The sequence below is a fragment of the Leuciscus leuciscus genome (genome assembly GCF_965113295.1).
Source record: "Leuciscus leuciscus genome assembly, chromosome: 25".
NCBI lineage: Eukaryota > Metazoa > Chordata > Actinopteri > Cypriniformes > Leuciscidae > Leuciscus > Leuciscus leuciscus.
The window spans coordinates 20,537,574-20,565,542 of NC_138724.1; the positions used below are offsets into that span (position 1 = coordinate 20,537,574).

Below are 27,969 nucleotides of genomic sequence, written 5' to 3' on the forward strand. Positions count from 1 at the left end.
TCTTATATATTTTTATACAGTAAGTTTTTACAATAAAATACCACAAAATAGACCCCATGCACTACACTTCAAACAATATTAGTGTATTACAATGTGTTATACAGATACATAAAACATGACAATGTCAAAAATACTTGGCTCTCAACTAAAGTTTTCAACAAAAGCAGAACAATGTTCAAGGCTCGATTTATAACCAAATACTGCTCACACACGGTCACTTCACATGCAGTGGACTTGACACTCTTCTTCTATCCAGGAATTCTTACGTCTAAGGTGTCCTGCGTGTTTACTGCATTGAGTGTGTGCACACATTTAAAGTGACCTTTAACGGAGCCGAGAGATTTTTTTTTTCTCCTCTCTCTCGCGGTTTCCTTTTCATTAAAGTTGTGAACTGGACTTTGCCGGGTTTCTCCAAGGCTGAAATTTCACGGCGTCCATCACGGGGAAGGAGGTGTCCTCAGGGAATTGCAGGAGTCTTGGCTACCGCCGGTCGTGGTCTGAACGACCCACTGCCAGAGTGAAAAATTAAGGTTAGCTGAGGAGAACTCAAATCAGATCACATGCTGAAAATCATATTTAAAGCTCAGACATAATACACATCGTGGGAAGAGACGAAATCCAATTCCCTGACACTGAAGGGCTGAAGTGCTGCACATATTGTCACAATGGTCCTCTTAGCGCCTTAACGGCTCATTTTTGCCTTCAAATCAATTGCGATTGTGCCACGGCTGCAAAAATCAGCTCATGATACCCTTTCATCGACCTCAGATTTCCCTAAAATGACTTTTTTTTGCCTGACGTTATGTTGTCCTCCGTCTTCCGAGATGTGATTTTCGGATTTGGTTATGCCAAGGCTATATGAGATGTGTTTTTTGCTTCCCTTTTGTTTGATATTACGGTGACTCGGGGAGCATAAAGTGGTTGAGGAGGACAGGGATTGTGAATTATTAAAGATGTGTAGTCTGGGCTCCTGAGAGGTCATAGATTTGCAAACATGATTTCAGTGCAGTAATGTGAGAAAAGCCTTAAAACTGACAGTGTTAACCTAAAAGAGTCTTTATGGTATTCACACAAACGAGCCATTACACTGGACTTTAGCTGGGGTTTCTGCCAAAATATTATCACCCTTAATAACTTTTCACTTTTCCCCAGCATATTTTTTGGGTTTAGTTGACTCCAATAACATCTGCACTGCGGTTTTGCATGATGTAATAAAGGCACCATATGATGAGAAATCTGTACTATGAAAAAGTAAACATACTGTAACTTTAAGAGCGAAACAGTTGCTTTCCACTTCTAAAAGGAAAACAAAATCATCTCCTGAACTCAAATTCTGAATAGTAGAAAACAGTAGAACATGGCATTAGCAAAGTCATGGGTTTGATTTTAAGGGAATGCATGGCCACATTTAATGAAGTAGACCTTCAATGCCATGCAGGTCATTTTGGATAAAAGAATCTGCCAAATGCATAAATATGAACATTAAATATAAAAAATAACATATGACCATGATCATTTACACGCCAACAACACTTATTTGGTGTTTAGACACTTATGGCCCACCATCACAGTGAGAGAATGAGGAAGTAGGATGCTATTATTCCTAAGCCCCAAAAGAAAAAAACAATAAGATTAAAATGTGGCAAAGTGCATGTATTTTATGTAACTATGAAAAATAATAATATTTAAAATGAGTGTGTAATACAAACTAGATGAGTAAAGTTTGTGCACAAACTTTGGTGTTGGCTTGAGAAAGCCTAGCCTGAAAGATTGAAGTAATTGTACAAGCTTGAGGTGAGAGAGAGAGAGAGAGAGAGAGAGAGAGAGAGAGAGAGAGAGAGAGAGAGAGAGAGAGAGACTTTAAAAAGAGTTTTAAAAGCTTGAAATTCAAAGGATTTCAATTTGAAGTAGTTTTAAATTTGAATCAGTTTTCAGCTCAAAGTTTGAAGGTTTAAAGTCTTTCAGAAAAATTGTTTGGTATGTAATTGCTAGGGTATTCTAAGTGGTTGCTAAGGTGTTTCTATGTGGCTGCTAGGATACTCTGACTGGGGTGTTGTGTGGTTTCAAGGGTACTTGGGGTGGTTGCTAGGGTGTTGCTATGCGGTTGCAAGGGTATTCTGGGTGGTTGTTAGGGTGCTATGAGGTTGCTTCTAATACATATCGCATTGCTAGCATGTTTCAGAAAGATTACAAAAAATTAATTGAAGCTTACATGACTTCAAAGGGCTTAGATGGATGGATGGATGGAATGATAGATGGATGGATGGATAGATAGATAGAATGATAGATGGATAGATGATGGATGGATGGATGGATGGATGGATAGAATGAGATGGATGGATGGATGGATACATTCCTGGTTCTAAGAGTACATTTAAAGATTATTTGACTGATTCAGAGGAATTTCAAAACATCAGCAAATGTAATTATTAACAGGTTGTTAGTGAATCCAGGTCTCCAAACACTTCTCAAAAAACAAATGGAGCTGTTGAAATTCAAATAAAGTGATAGTCGTAAGCTCAACATTACCTCAACAAGTGGATGCCAGCGGGCGATGGGTTTGCGTGGGTATGTGAGCATCTCATTCCAGTGATCGCGTCCCAAACTCTGAGCTCTGTTTCCCACATGGCACACACCAATAACCTCATTGTGACCTACGCTGTGAATGAGAAGAGTATATCCATGCTTAAAATGTGACAGCTGAACCAGGATGCCAAAAAACAATGCGTCTTTTCCAACTTTAAAGTGCCAAATCTACCCCTTCAGCAAAAAATATGATGATTTTTGCTAAATATTTATATATCTTAAAATATTTTATATATCTTTCACTCTGTGCATCACAAAGACACATGAACTCTTAGTCTCCATCTAATACATTCTCTGTTCTGTTATTTTTGCAGCAGCGATGAGACACTGAAATGCTGCGGATCGTACTTCTCAAACAGGACAGTGATCTAAATCTGATATGAACCTCTCGCTGCATTGGGAATATACAGCTCAGGCTGTTCCTCAGATCACCCACCAGCACTAAGAATAAACTTCTATAGTCTCTAAGCACTGTGCTTGTCAAAAATTAAAAGCATATTTAATTTAAATGATACTCCTTTTCAGTTCAAATTTGACACTGAATGCTCACTAGCTCCCACCACGCTGCTAGCTGTACCTTTAGATTAGCTCTGCTAAAACTGAAGGACTAACAAAAGTGTTGGGGAAGCGACTTTGACATGACTGTTTTTTTTTAACCAGACCAAGCTGGTTTATGATGGTTTGAACGTTTGCTGCTTTCATATGTTGGTAAAGCTACAGTAGTACAAGAAATAGTAGTACAAGATAATGACAAAAGGTAGCTAGCTATATTGAAGCTATGTAAGGGGTTAAAAAGTATTTTTACAGACATACAACTACAACTAAAAATACAATGAAAAACTCGAAAATATATATAAATGGGTCAAAAACAGTGATGAACTGCAGAATCAGTAAAATACTGTGCATGAACTCCAATGAATCAGTGAATCATTTCTGAATCCATTCATATAAATGAATCGTTTGAACAGTTCAATTCACTCAAATGAATTAGACTTCCCAATGCGACACATTTTGATGTGTTATTGCTTTAGTTCGCTCTGCTGTAAATGTGAAGGTGACGTAAAACAGTGATGTAATACTGGTCACTAGTTTTAAGATAATGCTAATAAGACACATTAATACCTTACCGGTCATAGTCCATGACTGCTATTAAAAGACTTATTTGGTCAATGTTCTCAGGTGGAACATCAAAAACAATGGCTTCATTGTAGACTGGATTGAGTGTGTTCCGCTTTGTTGAAGTTTTCCTTTTCTTCAGTCGCCGGCCGTCACACATAATAGAAACCTTTACGTAAGGATCTTAAAAAGACAGAAGAGAAAAAGAACATAAAAAGTCGCTCAGCACTTATTTATTTGAATTAAAAATGCCTGTTGTTATTTGAATTATTATTCAAATTTATTTAAATTGGGGTTCAAACAGGACTGAGGAATTGCAATTCAAATTTAGGAAAGTAAATAAAAATTATTTGCGCACACACACACACACACACACACACACACACACACACACACACACACACACACACACACACACACACAGGTAATTGTGACTTTTTTTCTCAGAATTGCGTGATATAAGGTCAGAATTGTGATATAAACTTGCAATTGCGAGTTATAAAGTCAGATTTTCATGATATAAAGTTGCAAATGCAAGTTATAAAGTCAGAATTGCAAGATATAAACGCACAATTGATATTTATAAAGTTAGAATTGCGAGATATAAAGTAGCAATTGTGAGTTATAAAGTCAGAATTGTGAGATATATAAACTCTCACATAGAAATATATATATAAATAAAGTCAGTCTTTATTTTCCTCAGAATTGGACTTTATAACTTGCAATTACGAGTTTATTCACAATTCTGAGAAAACAAGTCAAAATTGCAAAATGTAAAAAAAAAGTTAAGTGAGAAAAAAATTGCAATTATCTTTTAAGTTGTTTTATTCCGTGGCGGAAACAAGCTTCCATATATAAATACATATACATAGATACAAACATACATACATAAGTGAACACAAAAGAGATTCTGGATTTTGCCCAACCCCACTTAGCACTACTTGTGTATGTAAAATCTCCTGCCACATTCTCAAGTGTTTAGTCGATTAAATCAATGCTCTTTTAGAGAGCCCAGGACGGCTTTGTTTTAACATGTCATGATGACACCAAAAAATCATTACAGCAGAGACAATAAGTCATGTAGAGGTGAGGATGTTGAGGAGCCTACCAGACGCTCCCGTGATGTCCATGGCTTTAAGATTTCTGGCTTTAATTATCGTTATTGTCAATCGGCCGGCAGTTGGCAAGTAACAAAGAGAAAACATCAGATCTCCCAGATCCACATTATCCTAGAAGAGACACAGCAATACATTAATGGAAAGAATCATATAAGCTGATTTAGTGCAAATCAAACAACATTTACAAAGTCTTCTTTGAGCTTTTGATCATTGTAACGGTCATTCCATTGCAGTGTGCAGTATTATATAAAACTCTTTCTTGGACACAACTTGTATAGAAATTGCTTTTTAAACACTCTAGGGATCATACCATGGAAAACATGTTTCTTTCCTTGCTTAGAAAAGCAATAGCACACCTTTTCTCAACAACCTGCATGATTTGAAGTTTATTTGTGGAGTTAAGGCCCGTTAACACTAAGGACAATAACTATAACGCTAATGATAGAGATATAGTTCTAAAAATCTTTCTAAATATTAAAGAAGAGCAGAGTCCACATCACAACTATAATGACAATGGCACAGAGAAACAATATCGTATAGGAATCACTTTCAGAATCATTTTTTTTTCAGCTGATGAACAATAAAAACTTCAATAGCCAATCAGAATCCACCAGACTTTAAAGAGTTCAAGCTTTTAAAGCGGCAGACGTCAAACCTGCGCGCTGCAATAAACAAGAGTGTTAACGTTCGGTGTGCATGCTAATGTAGTTATCGTCCTTGGTGTGAACGTGCCTGTACAACTCACTTTAATATTTAGGATTGGGAGCTTCTTCAAACACAAAGCTGAAAGGCACATATTGTTTGCTGAATGTGTCAATGTAATTCATGCTTGGCAAAGACGCAGTTATTGAAGAATGAAGCAGTGCCAATCGTGTTGGACCCCACAGCAAACCTGCAAGTAAACACTGCGACTCATTACACATGCAACGACAGCCGGCTCATTTCAAAAGGTCAGAAAGAGAGTAGAAAAGTGTCACGTACAGCTAAATTACAACAGTTTTTGGGGGAAGAATCATTAAATGGGCATACAATCTCATTAAACTGCATACAATATAACCACTTTAAGAAATAAAACACATTATTACGTTTGTCTGACATACAGTAAGGACTCAATAAATTGGTAAAATATGTATGGGAACAGAGAAGCATTTCACCTCACGGGAATCCTGTTCTTCCACTTTGCCATCCACTCATAACAGCGAGCAGAAACCTGCTGCCTAATTATCACATCTGAAAATAGACACGTTTTGCACTTTTTTTAAAATTAGAGTCGTTCGTATAATGAACTAAAAATGCGATCCGTAAAAACATCTCATCAAAATAAGCCTCAGTGTAGTGGGAACCTACAATATACATCACCAGACACATTATTATTTAAACCTTGCTAGTACCGGGTCGAACCCCCTTTTGCCTTCATAACTGCCTTAATTGTTCATGGCATAGATTTAACAAGGTGCTGGAAACAGTCCTCAGAGATTTTAGTCCATATTAACATGATAGCATCACACAGTTGCTGCAGATTTGTCGGCTGCACATCCATGATGAGAATCTCCCGTTCCACCACATGCCAACGGTGCTCTATTGGATTGAGATCTGGTGACTGTGGAGATCATTAGAGTTTAGTGAACTCATTGTCATGTTCAAGAAACCAGTTTGAGATGATTTGATATTTGTGATATGGCGAGTTATCCTGCTATAAGTATCCCTCAGAAGATGTGTACACTGTGGTCATAAAGAGATGGACATGGTCAGCAACAATACTCAGGTAGGTTGTGGTGTTTAAACAATGCTCAAATGGTACTAAGTGGCCCAAAGTGTGCCAAGAAAATATCAAACAGCTGCTTGGACAAACCCCTCGGAGCAAACTAGGGTTAAACGCATTACCCCAGAGCACAATCGTGATATAACCTGTGATCTAGGTAATGTAGTTCTATGTATACATGCAGCTCTGTGGCTCATTTCAGCGCGTTAATGCAATGACACAACAGGACGGAAGAGAAGACGACGGACATACATTAGTAATGAATCAAAGAGTGTGCAGAACCCAAATGGGCCTTTAATGCACACAGCAGCCAAGCACTGGCGGATCCCACGGCTACCAGAACTTTCACGTGCTGTCAATTATTAACTGATCTATGTTAATGGACACGCTCTGCACTGGGATCAGATGGGTGTGTAATGTTGCTGAGAGCATGTAAGAACTCTTAACATTACTTAGTCTCTCATATCTTTCTACCCCCAAAGGATTCAAGAGAATGATCTCAAAGTTGCATGAGGCCCATCAGTGGGCATTATAAGAGAAACTTTGTTTTGCTTAGCAATATATATATATATCGTTTCAGGTCACTACAAATTAATACTTTTTTTCCAGCAAGGAAGCATTAAGTTGATCAGAAGTGACAGTAAAAGCCTTTATAATGCTACAAAATATTTATATATCAAATAAATGCTATCATTTTCAACTTTCTATTCATCAAAGAATCCTTGATCTAAATGTATTGCAGTATCCACAAAAATATTAAGCAGCACAACTGTTTTCAACTTTGATAATAATAATAATAATAAATGTTTTAAGCATATTAGAATGATTTCTGAAGGATCATGACTTGTGACACTTAAGTCTGAATATTCAGCTTTACAATTTAAAATGTAATTCATTCCTGTGATGGCGAATTACATACAGTTATTTTAAATTATAATATTTACCAATATTACAGTTTATACTGTATTTTTGATCAAATAAATACAGCCTTGGTGAGCATAAGAGACTTCTTTCAAAAACATTTTAAAAATCATAGCGACCCTACACTTTTGAACAGTAAATTTAGATTTTAAGACTTGTTTTATACAATATATCTTTGACGTTGGCAAATATATATTTTTTTTACGGTTTCAAAACTCATTTTAAAAATATCAAATAAAAAAACAAATCAATAATTTGTGAGGTTTATGCATAAATAATAATAAAAAAAAGACAGTACCAGTGGGGTAAGAAAAATAAACTTAATTCAAGATAAATGATCTGAAATTAAGTCTTATTAATCACATGGAAATTTTGGTCTAAAACACAAGTTGACTTTAGACTTTGGACTCCAAATATGACATGGATTGCTCTTCAACAAGGTTTTTAAAATAAACAAGTAAAGAGATACTTAACTTGGACTAAATTACCCTAAACACCTGAGACTTGACTTAGACTCAACCTCAAATTCTTGAAACTTGACAGACCCTATCTAAAAGGCTTTACGCTTGACTTAGACTCTACTCTAAATACCGGAGACTTATTTCAAGGATGTTATTCACTGATTTAGCAAATGGGTTTATGCCTAGTGCATGCTGGTCATGGACTTCCTGCCTTTCTGGAAGTGACTTTGGGCACTGTAGAGGAAACTGCATGAGTGGTCAGCACACCTCATTGGGCTTCTAAGGCTTCCTGACAAATCTAATCATCTGTGATTGTGTGTATTTGAGGAGCTCAGAGGGTCTGTTAAGATAGATCAGTCCCACTCGGAGCAGTTCACAGCCCTCCGGCTTCTCGCGCAGTAGGAGGCTCCATCTATTACGGTGAAGCAGAAAGGTCATGGAGGCAGGCGGCAGAGATTGGCTCATTATCTGGCCAGGTCGCAGCACTACGTCCGGTCCTGTCGGCTACGATGAGAGTTGTGTTCATTAATGCTCTACAGGGATGAACTGGAACTGGATGGTGTTTTACTGCCTCACAGAGATCAGACTCAAGAGCAGTTCCACAGTCGAAACTTCTCTATCACCTTTAATTGCCTTTGGACCATGGATTCAAACATTGGTAAAGGATCAGGTTACCGTCAGACTAGAGGTCAGTCTGTCTTTATCACCAAAAGTGGCAAGCACAACCTTTCCTAACAACGTGGGCTTATTTAAATGGACAGTTCACCTAAAGAATTTTAATTCCGTTCTTATTTACTCACCCTCATGTCGTTCCAAACCTGTATGATGACTTTCTTTCTTCTGCAGAACACAAAAGAAGATTTTTTTTAAAGTTATTGGGGTCCAAAAAACATGTTCGGATCCCACCTTCATTGTATGTAAAAAAAAAAGAAAAAAAAAAAGAATTGTTTTTGAACATAAATTATATTCTTTTGCGTTCATCAGAAGAAATAAAATCTACCATTTGAAAGTTTTGGTTCATTCATTTTATTTAGCAAGAAGGCATTATATTTTGGATAAAGATAAATTATGATGTTACAACTAATTCTATTTCAAATAAATGCTGTTCTTTTAAACTTTCTATTGATCTGGGGAAAAGAAGAGTGTCCAGTTTCCACAAACATATGAAGCAGAACGACTGTTTTCAACATTGATAATAATAAGAAATGTTTCTTGCGCAGCAAATCAGCATATTTGAATGATTTATGAATGATCATGTGACACTAAAGACTGAAAATTCTGCCTTTCCATCAAAAAAATAAATGTAATTTTACAATATATTGAAATAGAAAACAGTTATTTTAATTTGTAATCATATTTCACAATATTATTGTTTTAACTGTATTTTTGATCAAATAAATGCAGCCTTGGTGAGCATAAGAGACTTCTTACCCCACACTTTTGAACAGTAGTGTATATATTTGGTTACACTTTATTTTGAGGTGTCATTGTTACAGTGTAATTATATATTTAAGTACTGAGTAATATTAAGCAACTACATGTACTTACTATAGGGTTAGGGTAGGATTAGGATTTGTATGAGGGTTAGTTGCATGTAATTATGCATAATTTACTGTTATTACTATGGTAAGTACATGTAACACAAGGACACTGTAAAATAAACTGTTACCATATATTTTTATAGTCAATTAATCAGTAACTCCCGCTCATTTTTTTAAGTGTACAACTGTGCATTGTAACTGTGCTTTTTTTTTGGGAAATTTTATTTAAATAAAACTGGATGATATCCCTAGTGACAGCCAAGTATGCAGAAAGATCAATAAATGTGATGGCCTGTGGGTTTGATGTAATGTAGGCAGTTTGTGTTTGTTGTTCTTTGCACATAATAATTAGTGTCTAGGAAAGGGAGTATAGGTAAGGGAGTAAGGTAATGTTTCTTCTTATTGCCTTCGTCTCATCCATTCGATGCACAGCCTTCATTAACAGAGGTAAGAGAGGTTGACTCTTGTTGCAAATTAAATCCTAAATTGGATTCTCCTCATCAAGCCAAATCCTCGTTGCTTCATTATAAAGACAAATGCTTTGTCCTTTAAAGCAAGCAGCTCACAAAATTAAGTCATTAAATGCTAGAGGCTTTTGTTTAAAGGATTCGTTCACTAAAAAGTCATCATCATGTTGTTCCAAACCTCTAAGACTTAGTTTCTTCCGTGACACACAAAAGAAGACATTTTAAAGAATGTTTATGCTGCTATTTTTTCAAGATTAAACAGTGATCACACTGAAAAAAATAAAAAATTTACTTCATTTTTCTTTGGCAAGGTTTTGCACTCATATTTTTAAAGTAAATTTCACAAACATATGCTTTAAGTAAATTTCACATATGGAATTAAGTCAACTCTACTTAACTAAGTTAAGTGAAAGTAACAAAGAAAATAAGTACTATTAACTTGGCTAGTAAAAAGTTGAGTAATATTTATTTAGTTCCTTTGAGATACATTTCACTCAAACAATATAATATTGAATTAAACCACACTTTTAAAGTATATGCTTAACTTAAAAATGCCTAAGTAATCAATACAGTAGATATTGTGTAAGACAGCATATCTACATATCAGAGCGTAATGTGAACGCAGAGACCTCAATACTTGGCAATACACAATGACGGTAACATTTGATGGATCGTTTTTGTGTTTGAATGTGTCATTTTGAGTAGAAAATGAACTCCAAATGTCACAAAATGACACGATACTAATCCTAACAACAAAAGCAATGATAAAACAGTGTAAATAAAGCTGGAAAACAGTGAACCATCAACCTCATTAATTATTCAAGGCCCAGTGCATGATGGGAACACCAGTATCAGAAAAGTTACGTAATTTTACTTAATTTTATAATGTTGATATTCACGCTTTTATTTCTACACGCTTGAATTGAGTACTAATATACAATTTACTTCTATTTTTTTTTTATTCTTGCCTGAACAAAATTTTTCATGTAAATTACATTGTTTATTTCTGTAGTATTTACCTCACCACAAAATCATTTTGATCAGTGCAGGAGCTCCAAAATAAACAAAAAACATCATAAAAGTGATAAACTATGAAGCCATAGTAGCTTTGTGTGACAGCCTTTATTTACAGAAAATCTTGCTCTCCTATGTAGATTTCAAATGTCATGTGTGCTTGTATTCAAAACATATGCTCATATTGAAATATGGTGTCAATGATGTCAAGTGTGACGCATCTTTGAACATGCATTTGTGTGAATGAGTTTTGGAGCACTATACAGCGGAGATAAATTAATGACAATTAGATAAACTGCATACATTTTTTTCTTGATTTTTACTGGAAAACAAGAAAAAACATTCTAAAAATCCTTTTAAACAAAATAAATATAATTGAGAAGCAGCACTGCATAAAATCTTAAGACTTTTTCTTGAATACAAGTGTATTTTGTCTTACGGCACTGGCAGATTCTTCCATTTGATTTATTTATTTTAATAATTTATTTTAACTTATTTATACGTAGGCCTACTTAAATCAAGTGACAAAAATCTGCTACATTTTACTAATTAATTATACAATGAACACTAATACATATTAAACAAATTTATATATTTCCTAATATTTATTTATATTTTAATATATTCTCTGAAAACAGCTCGTAATATCTTCTGCAGTGTTGCTTCTCAAGTAAAATTATATTTTTTCAAGGATTTTTCAAATATTCTAAATGGAAACAAAAAAAATAAAAAATAAATAAAGGATATTAAACAGTTTTTTTTTAAAGAACATGATGGTGAGTAAATAAAATTTTTCATGCATATGCAGAGCCCACAGAACTGTCAATGCAATTGATTTTCTTGTAGCCAACCAGTAAAAATATCATAGTAAAATAGCAAAATAAGACGGTTAATCTAACTGTCCCTTCTAGTGTTTCTTTCCCAGACGAGTCATGGTAAAGTGGGCGGGATGTGGTGGGAAGGGGCGTGGTACAACCGGCTATTAATGCTCAGAACACACCCTCTTTTTGTGTGTGAGAGACATTAAGGGTTGGACCTCGTGAAACCAATTCCTCTCTGGCGAGGTAATTGAATTACGCCCTTCCATCTGTAGACTATAGGATAACAGACGCCTCTGCTCTCATAAGCACTTAAATCAAGTCAGCGGTAAAATTATGGTCACTTGCGAACTGTGAATGAAATTATAGTGCAGTTGCGAAGAGGTTGAATATGGCTTGAAGAGAGTCTATCTAGTGTGATTCTCCATCTCCAATCCCACCCACCCCCACTCGTTCAAAGGCTTATTAACAAGGGCTGCTCGCCACATTACAAAGAAAGAACGTAATGAACACACTGATGAAAGTCAGGGCAAAGTGAAGAGGCTTGTTAACATTTGCTTAATCACAGATTTTCCATTTTGTGACAAGACTACATGCAGAAAGTAAATCTGTACTCCAGCACTGGCACAAAACCTTATCATTTCACATGAATTCAGCTCAGAGAGGGCCATTTCAAAATTCCCCAAGGCATTGCTATTCGTCTTACAATTGTGAATTTTACATCTAAAAATTACAATTATATTTCTCCTAATTGTATCTTTATATCTCAAAATTGTTCTTTTGTCTCAAAATGACAGCTTTGTAAACTGTATGTCTTACACTTGTGAATTTTACATCTAGAAATGACAACTTTATTTCTCCTAATTGAATCTTTATATCTCAGAATTGTTCCTTTGTGTCTCGAAATGACAACTTTATTCCTCTTAATTGCAACTTTATGTCTCACAATGGTGCCTTCATATCTCAAAATTGAGGCTTTACTTCTTGTAATAGTGTCTCTATATCTTAATCTAACAGCTGCAAATAATTTTCATAATTGCGACTTTATTTCTCACAGTTGTCCCTTAATTTCATTTTTGCAACTTTATCTCACAATTACCTTTATACAGTTACATATAGTGTTGTCAGCAAAGTATCTAACCTTAAAACGCATATAAATTTGTACATTTTTCCTGATGTCTGTTACTACATGCAGACCAAGTCTTTCTCTTTCAACTGCCATAAAGCTTTATATTATCTGTGAATGGCTTCACTGACTTCAGCTGCAGACTATTTCAAAATGTCTGCTGAAATACCCCTGTCTTTCATGTCTATGCTTACAAACAAACAAGAAAATAAGGGTTTGCTTTGTTACAACTCTCTCCACCTCAGTCAGATTGCTGTATTGCTTGCTGTAGAAAGGTGGTATGGGATTATGATGTATACAATTGGATTACATTAACTTTAAAGGCTACTTTTCATCATAAATAAGTTTGGGGACACATTAAATCGATCCAAAGTGACAGTATCATTTTTAACATAATGATAACAAGACATGATTCTTGAGCAGCAAATCAGCATATTAGAATGATGTCTGAAGGATCATGTGACACTGAAGACTGGAGAGTAATGATGGTGAAAACCATGTGGCATCAAGAACACTAATGTGAAACAAGCAACTATCTCGTGTCACAATCATTCCCAAACCAAGAACTGCTGGATTAAAGCCTTCGTTTCAAGTTTACAAAAAGTGTAATTTCAGTCGCAATCCGAGGTAAATGTCTCATGGTTAGAGGTGAATCCTGACGGGAGATTCAATGGCACTAAATCCTGCTGATCGACCTATTTGCTCTTCCGGATTAGAGATGCGTCAATCTTTCTCTCTCCAGCTGGGTGGAATGGATTGGCCTTTTCGTACATTAACTAGCTGGTGTTTTATTTATAGGCAGAGCCGAATTACACCTTGAATAGATCTGAGCAAACATAATCATTCATTCAGATTGAAATGCAAATGACTTGCAAGCAAAAAGGTTAAAGTTGATTTTTTTCAGAGGTGATATTCGGATAGTTGTATTCGCATGTCATGATCGTGTATGGTGGATTGTATTTCATTTCAATCTAAGACCGGCTGTGCTGCTGGAACTCTCATGCATTTTTAACAAGTTACTCAGAATCCCTAAAGTAATACAGAGTTAGCATGAAGGTAGAGAGCACTCTGACATCTGTGCTACACTGATCGATGCCAGTTATATAGAAATTAACCTGATTCAATCAGATAGAGAGAGCAGAAAGATAAATGGTACAAATTTTATATTTTTTTATATATTTATTTATTTTTGCCTTTATTAATCACAGTCGGCTTTATCCAATAAGATCAACAAGTGCTTGCGTAAACATGATTTATCTTTATAGAGCTGCAGAGATGACGTCAAAACCCGAAAGAATAATTCGCCAGAGATTTTCCTAATGGTTTTTACATTTGTCACATGATCATTAGTAACAAAACATATTTTAACAGAAAATAATAAAATTAAAAGTCTCAGCATGTTCAAAAGAAAGAAAAAAAAAAAAAAAGGAGAAGGAAGAAGCTAACTTATATATATTTTTATTTTATTTTTTTATTTTATTACATTTATGAGTGAAATAAGATTCGTGGTAAGCATGTTGACGATACTTGGACGTTTTCAAAACAAACAAATATCGTCAATTTGTGTTTTACTCATAAATTGAAAACCCCCATCATAAAAACCAATAGGGAAATCTTGAGGGAACTGGCGAATTAATCTTCCGGGATTTGATGTCAATCCTGCAGCACTCTATTAGTTGGGGAAAAGACTGATTACCACTTTTACAGTCAACTTCATAATAAAAAGATTGACCCTATTTACTTTCTCAAAACACGAACTGTGCTTATGTAATCCTCTGAATCAGGGTTGCCAGGTTTGCATTACAAAACCAGCCTGATTGTTATTTAAAACCCAGCCAATCAAGGCCAAAAAAAAATCGTGTTCCAGGGGGTAAAAATGTAGTTTCCCGGGGGTGTTCGCTTCAACCTGCGGGCTAAACAACAACAGTGTAAAAATAGCCCAACATCGCGGGGAAACCGCAGACTTGGCAATGCTGCTCTGGATTGACTTAGCTATTTAGCTATTGCTTAAAGGTATAGCGGAGGATCTTTCCAAATTTTAGATAAGACCCACCCTCTCCACTTTTTGAAAAGTTTGATTGATTCACCAGAATGATTGACAATTAGGAGGACCAATAGTATAGGTTACCCACCAGGAAGTAAAACATCCTCCGCTATACCTTTAACTAAACTATTTAGCCATTGTTTTAGCAAACTCGCATTCAAATTTGCTCCAATACTGTGTTTAACACCCACTTTTCACCATTGAAACTATCCTTGGTTAAGTTTCTTTCTTAACTCTTAACTTTTTTACCAATTAAATATCTTGTTGCAATCAGAAATAAGTCAGATTACAGAAGCAAAATGGGCTGCAATGGCAATTCACTCGTCTTAAAGTAATTGCTTTATGAATGTGTGCAAATGACGACCAAACACCAGAAAACAACTGTATAATTGGTTAAGTGGCACTAAAGTCATCAACATACAGTTATCGAACGTTATCGAAATGTAAAGTCTTACATCATAGTATTACATAAGTTATGCTAGATATACAATCAAGCCTCCAAAAATGATTCATGAATTGATGGCACGTGTGGATTGTGTTCCACCAAGAGGCGATCCCTAGAGGTATGGCCCACTTATATGCACTGAAACAGCCTGTGATGTTCTCTATCCCTTAGACACTAACCTCTAGATCCAGTGGAATACATGAAATTGCTGCTAGACTAAAATAAACATGTCAACAATGATGAATACTCATTTATAGCATGGATAATATTCAAATAGACAGTATGATTACCAACCATCCCATTTAATACAATCCACACCATACTTCATTGAAGGGAACAGAATTGAGATCCACATTAAATCCAGTTTGTCCTGTATTTTAGCACAGCACCACCAAACAGCTGAGAATATTTTGGTTATTTAAAATGTAAAATTACAGGTAAGGCTTCAAAACCAATTGTGAAAGAATTTTCTTTTTGCGAGAGTCATCCGCCAAACGGGTTTCAAAATATTATAGAGTGAACTATTCATTTAAGTACAGTATGTCATACCGCCTGCACACAAAAACCTCAGTGTTTCTTTATTGGCTGAGGGCAATTCTCCCAGACAACTGGCACAGGTCCACTTATGAGACGGACCAATTTCACCCCATCGGACATCTATCTTGCGCTCCTTCAAATTAAAACAATAAACCTGAAACCGCCGTATATTCATGTCAGAGCAAACTCTCCAGCTATTTCAAATATAGGTCACCCCTACGTGTGCCATGTGTGCTTATGAAATATTCACAATTCTCAAAGTATATTTTTATGTTGCTCCCTCTGAAGCATGAAAGTGATCGGAGGAGAGAGAAAACTATCCTCAAATATTTTCACTTGTTCTTTCAGTATGACCATTAACTGCATTTACTTCACAACGGTTACAAATGGACTAATAATATCATTTCCAATTCCATTCATATTTCATGGTGTTAAAATGAACTGTTAACATCAATATAATCTTGGCAAAAGTACAGTAGTGTTCGAATCTGTCGGAGATTTTAGCACATTGCAACACATTTGTGTGACGCTTAATCTGATTTTATAAATAATGGATTTTTTTTTACATTAATATAATCTGGATATATATATATATATAGAGAGAGAGAGAGAGAGAGAGAGAGCGAGAGAGCGAGAAAGAAAGAGAGAGAGAGAGAGAGAGAGAGAGAGAGAGACAGAGAGAGAGAGAGAGAGAGAGAGAGAGAGAGAGAGAGAGAGAGAGAGAGAGAGAGAGATGATTTAATGTTTTTGAAAGAATTCTCTAATGCTCTTCAATGATGACTTTTTAATTAAAAAATATAGTGAAAACATTAATATTATTTAACAATTTTAACAATTCAAATTCATAAAAAGTAATTTATTCCTGTGATGCAAAGCTGAATTTTCAGCACCATTACTCTTCATGACTCTTCAGTGTCACATTATTTTTGTGGAATATATTGTGGAAACTGTTTTTTCCCCAAGGATTCTTTGATGAATAGAAAGTTCAATAGAACAGCATTTATTCAAAAAGGAAATCTTTCATGATGTAAAAATGCATCCTTGCTGAATAAAAGTATTATTATTATTAAAAAAAATAAAAAATACTAACTAAACTTTTATATAAAGTTTTTTCCTTGATTTCACTAATTATAAACTACAACATTTATTTTCAACAAACATGTAAGTAAATAAATACAGAAAATATATACATAGAAAATGATTATAATTACTGAAATCAAGGGAAACACACACAATTTGGTTTAATTTAAACTGACACTATCATCAATATACTAATTCCCAGCATAGATTTCCAATAGCAGCCTCCTGTACCTGGATAAAACCTTCTTGAGTCACACACTCGAAGCCTCCACAGAGTCGCAACACTACATACGCCAGCTAATTCAACCAACACCTCACTCAAGTCAGGTGACGAAACAGCCTTTCTTTCCTCTCATGAATGTTACTTTTCTCACTATTTAGAGATTCTGCCACAACAGCATCACTTGAGAGGACCGAGCACACAAAATGTTTAAGGGCAAATTCAGGTGTAATATTGGCATGACTAGCATACAGTGTGGAAGACTTACCGCACTAACATAAAGGATATCCCTGCAGAGCTTGGTTTCCTGTGGAAAGTCAGGTAGATCCAGGAAGTTGTCCACCACCACTTGGCCAATGACGTCGTGACGCGAGAAACGGTCGAAGTCGTAGACGCTGAAATGGAGCTTGCGCGTTGGAAGCTCCGCGTACTCCACAGGAAACAGGAAAACCTCGTCGAAGATGGGGTTCAGAGTCTTGCGGTGGACCTTGGTTTGATGCTTGGTTTTGCGTTCTGGCAACAGGTAGATCTTCACGTATGGGTCGGACGTTCCCGTAAAGTCCTTGGCAGGTAGGTCTTGGGCCTTGTGGATCTTCACGATGAGCTGCTCCAAGTCGCAGTCGTATTTGATGATGAAGTGCAGGCGTCCGCAGCTGTCCGCTCGCCTGACGTCATCCGCATCCACTGACCTCTGCTTGTAGAGCTCAGGCTTGATGCGCCCCAAGCCCGGACCTGTTATGGACTCCTGTCTCTGGAACTGGGCCATGTTGAAATCGGGATTGGAGACGTTCATCTGTCTCCGGATGGAGTTGTGCCTGAAGTGAGAAGAAAAGGGGGGCGGATTTCTGTTGGTCACCACTATGCTAGACATCTGAATAACGAGACTGAAAAGAACTTTAATTAAAGCTGAAGGTCACAGAGGCTCACACTGTCTGACAAATGCCAACTGGGAATTGCTAAATGAATATCAATGGTGGCTGAGTGATTATGCCTGATGAAGTCAGGAACACATGACTCACCTGACAGATGAGGTCGGTTCGGTGACTTGTCGCTGTACGCGAGCTACATGGATGTGGTTGAGCTCCTTTGCCTTAGACTGGGTCTCCAGCTGGATGTCCGGGGACGTGTGGCTGATCTTCATGGCTGACTCTGGGAGCACCGTTGGGCCGATGGGATCCTTCTCAAAGTCCTCGCTGTATTCCCGCTCCATGCCCTCCACCTCGGCCAGGACCGGCTTCTGCTCGCCCTGCTGGTCCTTTAGGCCGGGCCAGAAGCGATCTCGCCATGGCACCCAAAACAACTTCCATGACACGAACAGGGAGACGGCAAACAGCGCCAGGCCACATGTGGTCACCAAAAGGGACAACAGGCTCACAGACACATCTGGAGCAAAGACCAAGAGAGAAAGTTGGTCATCCTCCACCTTGAAGATAACTATAACTATAAAGTTTTATTAATCATTCTAATTCTATGCGACTAAGGGAATTCCACACTTCAAAACTTTTTTTTCCAGCTGATGAACGATAAAAACATCGACAGCCAATCAGAAGTGCTGGAGCATTTAAAGTGGCAGACGACAAAACTGCATTGCGTGTTTATAATAAACAGAACGTGGTGTGAACGCTAATATAGTTATCATTCTTAGTTTGAAGGGGCCAATAGTCTTAAGCTAATTAACATACATTTCATTAACATAATCATTAAGAGAAATTAAGAATTTCAAAATGACTTGATTAGTTCTGCTAGCTGATTAGCCTGCTAACTTAGCCTATACCCTTCAACTATATGATTTATGCAACTTATATGTTTTTGTTTGATCAGGCATTACAAATGGACTCAACTCAACAGGCGAGCTGAATTGTTTATGACGCAGCCTCAGAACAGTAAAGTGAACTTTCACAAATAATTCAAGTATTTTATAAAGGCTTTAAAGTTAGTCAGGTTTGTGTCCAAAAAGGACCTTCAAAATAAAAGCTGAAAACTTTACAAAACTTTTTCTGTGATCCAGATATTGAGATATTTTGCAAAGGACATCTCTAATATCTGGATTAGACTTGAACCTTAACTCTAACTGCTGAATGCACAGTAATAAGATCCACTCCTGACTCTGTCTCCTTCCCTATCTCTTTCTTTCTTTCTCTCTCTCTCGACCCCTTGAGATGGTTTCTCTGAATTAGGCCACCCAGGCAGAGATGCTTTTAGTGTGGACTGAATGAATCCCTGTCAGACCACCCTGCCTCCTGCTTACTATTCTGTCCACTCCGATCTTTTCTCCCTGTATGGGGTAAAAATATATATGTTCAGACTACTTTTGCAGGTTATCATACCTGAGACAGGAAGACTTAGGATGCACTTAGAGCTATAGTTCAGTCAAAAATGATGTAATTCTGTCATTATTTACTCACCCTCGTGTCATTCCAAACATGTATGACTTTCTTTTCTTTCTAGAGCACAAAATGAGATGTTAGGCAGGATATTAATGGTGCTTTTGCATTAAATTAAACGATCAAGGGCTCCAAAATTGCAAAAAAGTACCATAAAAGCCACCATTCACTTTCATTGTATGGATAAGATCAGTGTGAACATTCTGCTAAACATCTTTTGTGTTCTGCAGAAAATCAAACAAGTTTAGAACAACATGAAGGTGATTAAATAATGACAGAATGTTCTTTTTTTGTGGAAAATATTCCATTAAAAGTTCAAGTGTTGCATTATGAACTTTTAAAATAATAGTTTTGTTTTAATGATTTGAGGCTTATAAAGTGAAGAATTTATATAATACATCTTTGGTCATTCCGTTTTTATAATAATTAGTTATACTTTCCATAAATCATGAGAAAATAGCATTGCGCTAAAATATCAAGTAGCCTACTTTGATTTGATTTTCTTGATTTGGCTGTTCTGAAATGTCATGAGTGCTCATTAAAAGCGAGCACATATCATTTGACAAAACAGATCCTCCTGCAGGCTTCATACTGGGAAATCATAAATTGAATGGATTAATCATTTCTTCCTTTTGTAATGCTGTCAAGGTGTAATCAGTATTATTAGCATTCAGCACTGTTCCACAGACTTTAATAGACTCTGTGGGATTCCAATGACACAGTAAATTAACCACAGGCTTCATTAGCGTAACAGTGGACTAAACCATGTGCATGACATCCAGCACACTTCCAATACAACAATATCCCTGTCTGCATGAAACGTCACAATTAGAGGGCCATTTTGATTTGGAAACATTGTGACAAATTAATTTTTTTCTATTATTATGGCTAATATTAATTTAAAAAATCATCTTGTGTTTCCGTAGATGGGATAAAACAATCATATTCTGTGCTAAAATAAAACCGATCTCATAAGAAAAAAGAAATTTTACAAGGTGGTGATTGGTGTTGGGAAAGTTACTTGGTTACACTTTATTTTAAGGTGTCATTGTTACAGTGTAATTATATATTTAAGTACTGAGTAATAATAAGCAACTACATGTACTTACTATAGGGTTAGGGTAGGATTAGGGTTCGGTTGAGGGTTAGTTGCATGTACTGTAATTATGCATAATTTATAGTTATTACTATGGTAAGTACATGTAACATAACACTGACACTGTAAAATAAAGTGTTACCTTTTAAAAGTTATGCGTTACAACACTGCGTTACTCCCTCAAAAAGACTTGCATTACGCTACTTTTGTGTTACTTTTTCCTCACGTGGGCTTGGTTTCTAATCATATATAATTTATTCGAATTAGCCAACAATTCAGCAAAACGTAAAATACTGCAGGTTGTGAATTGCCATGAGAGCATGTTGGCTAAAATATAAAATAAAATAACATCCTCTACAGCCACTGTGTCCTTAGTTACGATACGGACACACATTATGAATAAATGATGCAACAGAGAACATGCTCTGACTAGCAGCCTCACTGGGACACATATTCAGTGCGATAACATTTCATGCATATTGTTTCAGTGTGGGACTCCAAAGGTAAGCTAAATAGGACACCAAGCTTAAATCTGAACTGAAAATGAAGATCATGCAAGTGTAATGTAAATATCAATCAGAGCATGTTTCAATGCTAAATCTAAGCAAATAAGATTTATCCAAATAAACAGAATTACTGAGATGATGAAAAAGTAATGGGGTGAAAAATGGTGGCAAAAGTGCTGATGATATTTACTTATAATATTATATAATTTACTTATATAATTTACAACATACACTTTTGTGGGATGCCTCAAAGAAGTGACTAGCAGCTGAACTGCTAATATCTCCTGTCTAATGAAGCAAATGTGGGATATTGTTACTGGTTACATGTTTTTGTATGACCGCTTTTCTGAAGATGACTAAAAATATACTTAAAGAATATAAAAAATATACACTATGTAACTTTTTTTGTTCAAAATTTACTCTTTCCCCACCAGCGTTTTTGAAAAAAGTTGCCAGCCAGCGCCAACATTTTTGATCATTTTCAAAAAAGTTTAATGGATTTCTGAATATCTAAACATGCATTAAATCAAAAGAAAGAACAGACCCTCCGCTTTTAAACAACAACAACAAAAACTGTTTTATTCTAGCTTCATGCATTCTTTTTTTTATTTTTTTTTATCAACACTGTCTTGTAAGTTTAATAAAAAAGTTTTGTCAAAGACTACATCTGGATCAGATTCAGAACGATGATCAAAATATAGATGGACTAGATCGAATCCATCCTGGGTTGACATTTCATTGGGTAACATTAGGCAGTTTTGATTTATGCTGTTTAATATTGATGATCGTGTTATTTTACATGCTTACTATGCAATCACTTGTTTCTGCATATTCTTCACATGTGTTTTGATCTGAAGATTCAGTGCTCTTTTAGAATATGTGTAATAGCGCCCCCTACCGTATAACAGTGAAAAGCATTGTCTCATAAATGACGGAAATTTCCATCAATGGCGGGAAAAGAGTTAACAAAAATCATAAATTCTTCTTCCAAAATAGTTTTTTGCCCTGATTCACTATGGTAAGCCTAGTAAAAGTGTTGATATTTTAGATATAGCGGTAGGGGTGCAACGGATCAAAAAACTCACGGTTCGGATCGTTTCTCGGATCAGAGTCACGGATCGGATCATTTTTCGGATCAGCAAAAAAAAAAAAAAAAAAAATTTTATTAACACTTTTAAATTATTAAATTAAAATATATAAAATCAACTTAAAGTGCACAAGGCATAATATCTTCTTTTTAACATAATTAATGAAAAACAACTTAAAGTGCAACATAAAAAGGCATCTCCTTCCTTTAAACATGGACCAATGCTTTATGTGTTTCCACTGTCATATAGGGCTGTCAAAATTGCTCAAAAATGACGTTCGAATATTCCCTCTAAAAAACACATATTCGAATTATTCGAACATCTGGTTGCGCATTTTGTCAATGACGCGCATTAGGCCTATGTCAATAACAGGACAAATTAATACAAAGAGACATAACTACTTGTATATGTAGTTCATTTAAGTTTAAACATATTTGACAACGTATTACCTTGCTCGCTCGCACTCGCAGGCACTCTTTCTCTCTCTCTCTCTCTCGCCGTCACCCATGCTGCGTTCACACCAAACGCGAATAGAGTGTCTGGCGCGAGTGATTTCAATGTGAAGTCAATGTAAAGACGCGTTTACGCACGTCTGGAGGTTTTGCGGCGCGAATGAGGCGTCACGCTCTCGGCGGTTCATAACGCTCGCCATGACCACGCTGTGCGCACAACTTTTTTTTCATAAATCAATCCGCGGATCACGTGAGTGCCGAACCGAAGATATTGATCCGAACGGATCACGGATCAATGATGATCCGTTGCACCACTATATAGCGGGATGGTTTTCATTGAGAACATACGTAATATGTCTCGTCATATCCATAAATAGAGAAAAATTGCCCCGGTTTTCCGCGTGTATGGTGTGTGAGTGGCATATTAGTTGTCACAACGAGCAAGAAAGATAAATATGGAGCATGCAAAATCTCGAACCTCCTGGAATCACCCGTTTTTTAAAAAAAAACGCAGAACAGAGGAGAGTCAAAAAGAAAATGCGATACGATAGAGCATGTAATAAAACCCGAATCAACATTGACTTGGCAACATTGAGTTGACTTCATTACGGTTGTTGTAGTGCTGTGCTGTAATTTATTTTGAGGGAAGTACCATGTTTATTAATGGGTATAGCTACAGTAATGTCTTCAGTGAGTCAGCTTGAGATCCTTTCCATCTAAACTGGTTATATCACTTAAGCCTAGTAGTAAATGTTTTATGAGCAGTAGGATAACAATATTCATCCACACAGTCGCGCAAAGACGAAGCACAACCAAAACAATGTTCTTCCACAAAATGCATGTTTTATTTTAACTAATAGAGGGCCAAAAGTCACATAGTGTACCTTTAAAACATAAAAAGTTGGAGAAATCATAGTATTCATTCAAGATCTCAGCCGATGCCCCGACTAACTAGCCTGGGTTTCCCCATGCTGCCTTGTGCGCAGCGCGATTTTATTCACGCTGCTAGCTAGGCAGCCTGGATTCCATGGACTAGATTTTCGCCTCAGCGAGGGGACCAATCACAGAACGGGGAGGGAGCAGCAAGACGATGACGACGTCTATGCGACACACCGAAGCAGTTTGTTTATATCTATGGATCTAACATGGCAGCAGACGCGAAGTTACCTTTCGATGCAGCCTTAGATAGTGTTCTAAGCATGGTTCTAAGTAGTTTAGAACGCAAGTTTATTTCGTCATATTCCTCGTCGAATTTCTGTCGCTCTACATACGTCATCTGATATAATTGAAACGATTGGCTATGAGCTACGTACAGGCGCATTTGATAGACATTCGTAGCGTCCAATAAACGGCTCTGGGCATTCGTAAACCACGCCTCAAATACGAGAAAATTAACATGTGGTTCCCAGACAACGTCTCAATGAGAAAGAGGTCTGACGTTAGCCAGGCTACCGACTAACAGTTACAGCAGCCAATCACATGTTTGTTAGACAAATGAAAATCCCACCTGAAAGTTAAAAATGTTTTTTTCATAGAGGTGTTGTTTATTCATGTATGTGCATTAGCCTGACTAGCTTGAAAAATGCAAGCCTTTTTATGTAATTTCAGCTAAAAAGCACAATTCATTCCTAATGTGAAATATCTATTTAAATGTAACAATGACAAACCTTTTAATAGATTACGCTCTTTCTCCATTCAAATATGAGCTATACTTGTATAACTATACATTTTGTTTCCAAGATGGCCGCTGAGTGAACTGACTTGCCATAAAAGGGAGTTTAAAAAGATCAAAAACAATTGAGGTTGTTGACTCATTGTGGATGTTTCTTCATTTTAAGGCACTAACAACAAGCACTCAGAAAGAACAGTGCATCTCTATGGAAACATCTTCATGTTGCATCTGTAATGGTTACAAATATGGAAACTAAAGATTGCGTCTCATGGTTTCAAAATGATTTCACAATCCCACAAGACACTAAACTCATTTCTAAGCTCTGACATCACATTATTCACTTATCCAAAACAAGATTAATGACACAGGCTTAAAGCGAATTTGTTTACCATTACTTTCCCGCTCCCCCCAAAAAAAGAAAAAGAGATTGCATTTTTCGTCCTCCGAGTTTTTTGTGTCCTTATGAGCAAAGATGAACCCACTTTTACATAAGAAACAGAGGAACATGAAGCCACCTGCTGAGGTAAGCACACCTGAATGTCTACAAGAAAAGGTCAGGTCACTTAGAGAAGGCAAACCATGATTTAGGGTGTCAAAATGGATTACAGCCAGATTTTCCCGACAAACTGCCTCTCAGTTTGCATGTTCATTTTAATAAGCTAGACACAGTACATTCCCAGGGATCATGTTGTTATGCATCTTTTTAAGCAGGTGTCTGCTTGAGCTTTAACAGGTGTAACATAAATCCAGACACCTTTTACATCTGGGTATTTGTTCACTTATGAACACAAAAACACTATTTAATCATTCTTTATACGCGTGATAAGCATGCTAAGGCATTTATGTAGTTCGAAAGACCATATTCACCCAGCTCAACCTCTCACAAATGTCTATTTTTATTTCTGCTTATGTGAATCCAGGTGGCAGAGTGCAGATGCTAGCAGCTACTAGCCAATCAGTTCGAAGCTGGGAGACTGTTCGCAAATTTAATGGCAATATACAAAGTTTTTTCTGCCCAAGGGTAGAAAAGTATTTAGAGGTTGACCAATCGAAGACAATTTTATGACAGTCCAGATGCCAACGGTAGTAGAAACTATAGGTGAGGGTAGCTATGAATAAATATGACTCACATAATAGTACACAAGCTTCACAGTCAATAGCCCATCACTGTTGCATTGCTCATGGATGTGTTATAAACTTTCCCGTGTAAGAATGAGACACTGTCTTTCCTGTGTTTGGGCCGTCAGTTACACATAGACCTGTCAATATGCGTCCACAACATGCCATCTGAACTGTCCATAAGTCATCCATTACAGTGATGTGTTATTAACCTCTCAAAGTGCCAGGTTCCCTTGGGTTCTATTACAAAAGACTTCCCACCATACAGGCACTTTGCAGCGAAGCATGTGAACTCCCATCAGGCTAAGAGTATATTTACTGGGTTCCCATGTCTGAACCAAGCTGCTCCCTTTCATTAAATTCTTGTACAATCCATCTTGAGGGACCAAATTACTTGTATGAATCATTCTCCCATGGGTCTGAAGGCCTCATGTTAACGGATGTCAATGCAGGGTATCACAAAGGAGAAAGTGTACAGAGTGGCAGGGTGGGGTGGAATCCTAATGGCTTCCTGTCGATCGCTCTGTGTCTCTGAGGATGAGGACGAAAGGATCTGAGGAGAGCATGATCTATGAATGAAGGTTCAGTGAAGCTAATGTTTAGTTTAGCCCATATACTGAATCAAGCAGAACTCTACTTCTGACATCAATGACAGGTTGTTTTGGGGATTCACAAGTTTCCTGTGAAGCCTTCCTTGCTTAATTTAACTTCTGAATGCAAAAAGATACAAAACAAAAAAACGTATTAATGTTCCTGCAGGTCGTGCAGGAATATTATTGCTAAAATTACACTGCCTCTGACATGCTGCTGCATTAAATCTGAATGAATGTAGGCTGCATTTCCAAATGGCAAAATACAGGACAGCTCGAAATAGGTCATTAATGCTGGACTGTGGGGATTGATGATTAGGGCTTGTTTTGTGTGTGTGTGTGTGTGTGTGTGTGTGTGTGTGTGTGTGTGTGTGTGTGTGTGTGTGTGTGTTTGTGTGTGTGTGTGTGTGTGTGTGTGTGTGTGTGTGTGTGTGTGTCTCTGTGTGTGTGTAGTTGTCTTGAAGTAAAATAGATATATTCATATAGAGAATAAAAACTAAAGCAAGCAAACAAAAAATAAATAAATAAATAAGAATAATGTAAAATGTAGTCTAAATAATTTTTTTATAAAAACATTCCAAATACCATTGTTAACATAAAAATTTTAGTAATTTTATCAAAGAACCTATCAAACATTATATACATGTATGAGCTTATGTAATTAGATAATGATGTAAATGTAAATTTACTTTAGAAAAAAAAAACGTTTACACACACACACACACACACACACACACACACACACACACACACACATATATACATATTGTAATTAAATATAGTAACAGTGCATAAAACATTTATTCCTTTTTATAAGTTATATACATTGTCTGCTTTTAACAAACAGTGTAGGCTACATATTAAGAAAAAAAGAGAAAAGTCTAGTAAACAGAATAAACTAAACGAAGCATAAGTCAAAAATGACATAAATAACAATAATCAAATAATAATCTCAGTAAATAAGAGCATGACAACAACAAAAGTACGCCTTTTTAATCTTAATAAATAGTCTAGGCTACTGTTTGCTTTATATAATGTAGCCTAACTAATGGGTGTGGTTACTTTAATGACAAGAAACACTTCATCAATGCTAGCTGCTAATTAGCCGAACATTTAACTAAAAAATTGCATATTTTAAACACGAAAAGTCGCCAGAAAACCTTCCTGATAACTTTCTAGTGAGAGAAAAAAATACAGTATGTAGTTTGAAAGCAGCTGAACGCGACTGTTTAAATGTGATTTTCGGCGTTTTGATTAGTTACGATACACGACACCTCGTCAGCACGGTAAACATAATGTTTCAAACAAGAATAAAACACTGTCCTTACCAGAGTCCGAATATCTCGGTCTCCCGAGATCGCGAAAATAGTAGGTGAATTCCAAGCAGTTTTCATTGTGCACCTCTCCTCTCGAGCACAGGTCAGACAGAAGCTCCAGCGCCTTTCCACAAATCTCATCCTCTCTGTCTGCAGGCATTTCCCACCAGCATCCTTCTGAATGAACACTTCTATAACGCCTATCGAGACACTGACCGCCGCTTCCAGCTTCTGACAGCGCTCTTCATACTCGCCCAGACCAATCCCATTAGGAAAGTTGAATTGAACAGTGTCTAGTTGTGTTCAGATCAAGCCCACAAGTTTGCACTCATGAGTGTGTCTATAGTTGGGTGCATAGCGCTCGGTGACACTGGTTGAATTCACACAGTCAGCTGGGCTACTCCCGAAAAAAACCAGCAAGTGTCAGAGCTGAATTGCATCTTCATGAATGAAAAACTGTTGGCTGGCTCGCATCTTCCTCAAGCCTTCT

At 36.6% G+C, this 27,969-nt stretch overlaps 1 protein-coding gene and 1 long non-coding RNA gene across 2 annotated transcripts in view; one reads left to right on the top strand and one right to left on the bottom strand.

Moving 5' to 3' along the window:
• Positions 1–27,946, bottom strand: syt9b (synaptotagmin IXb). Its single transcript, XM_082159246.1, has 7 exons — positions 27,492–27,946; positions 18,276–18,639; positions 17,525–18,071; positions 4,811–4,931; positions 3,714–3,885; positions 2,530–2,659; positions 1–509 (listed from the first exon to the last, which is right to left on the bottom strand). Exons 1-7 carry the CDS (start codon positions 27,637–27,639, stop codon positions 438–440), a joined length of 1,554 nt encoding a protein of 517 aa, XP_082015372.1. The 5' UTR covers positions 27,640–27,946; the 3' UTR covers positions 1–437.
• Positions 1–27,969, top strand: part of LOC309489940 — a 275,593-nt gene that overhangs the window by 40,378 nt on the left and 207,246 nt on the right. The gene's annotated exons all lie outside the window — the stretch shown is intronic.

What these genes read in the sequence shown, in the direction of transcription:
- syt9b (XM_082159246.1), bottom strand. Translation starts at nt 27,639, where the DNA reads ATGCCTGCAGACAGAGAGGATGAGATTTGTGGAAAGGCGCTGGAGCTT. An exon ending in GAACCGACCTCATCTGTCAG is followed by an intron (nt 18,072 to 18,275) that starts GTGAGTCATGTG and finishes TTCTCACTTCAG; the next exon opens with GCACAACTCCATCCGGAGAC. An exon ending in ATATCCTTTATGTTAGTGCG is followed by an intron (nt 4,932 to 17,524) that starts GTAAGTCTTCCA and finishes TGTCTCTTCTAG; the next exon opens with GATAATGTGGATCTGGGAGA.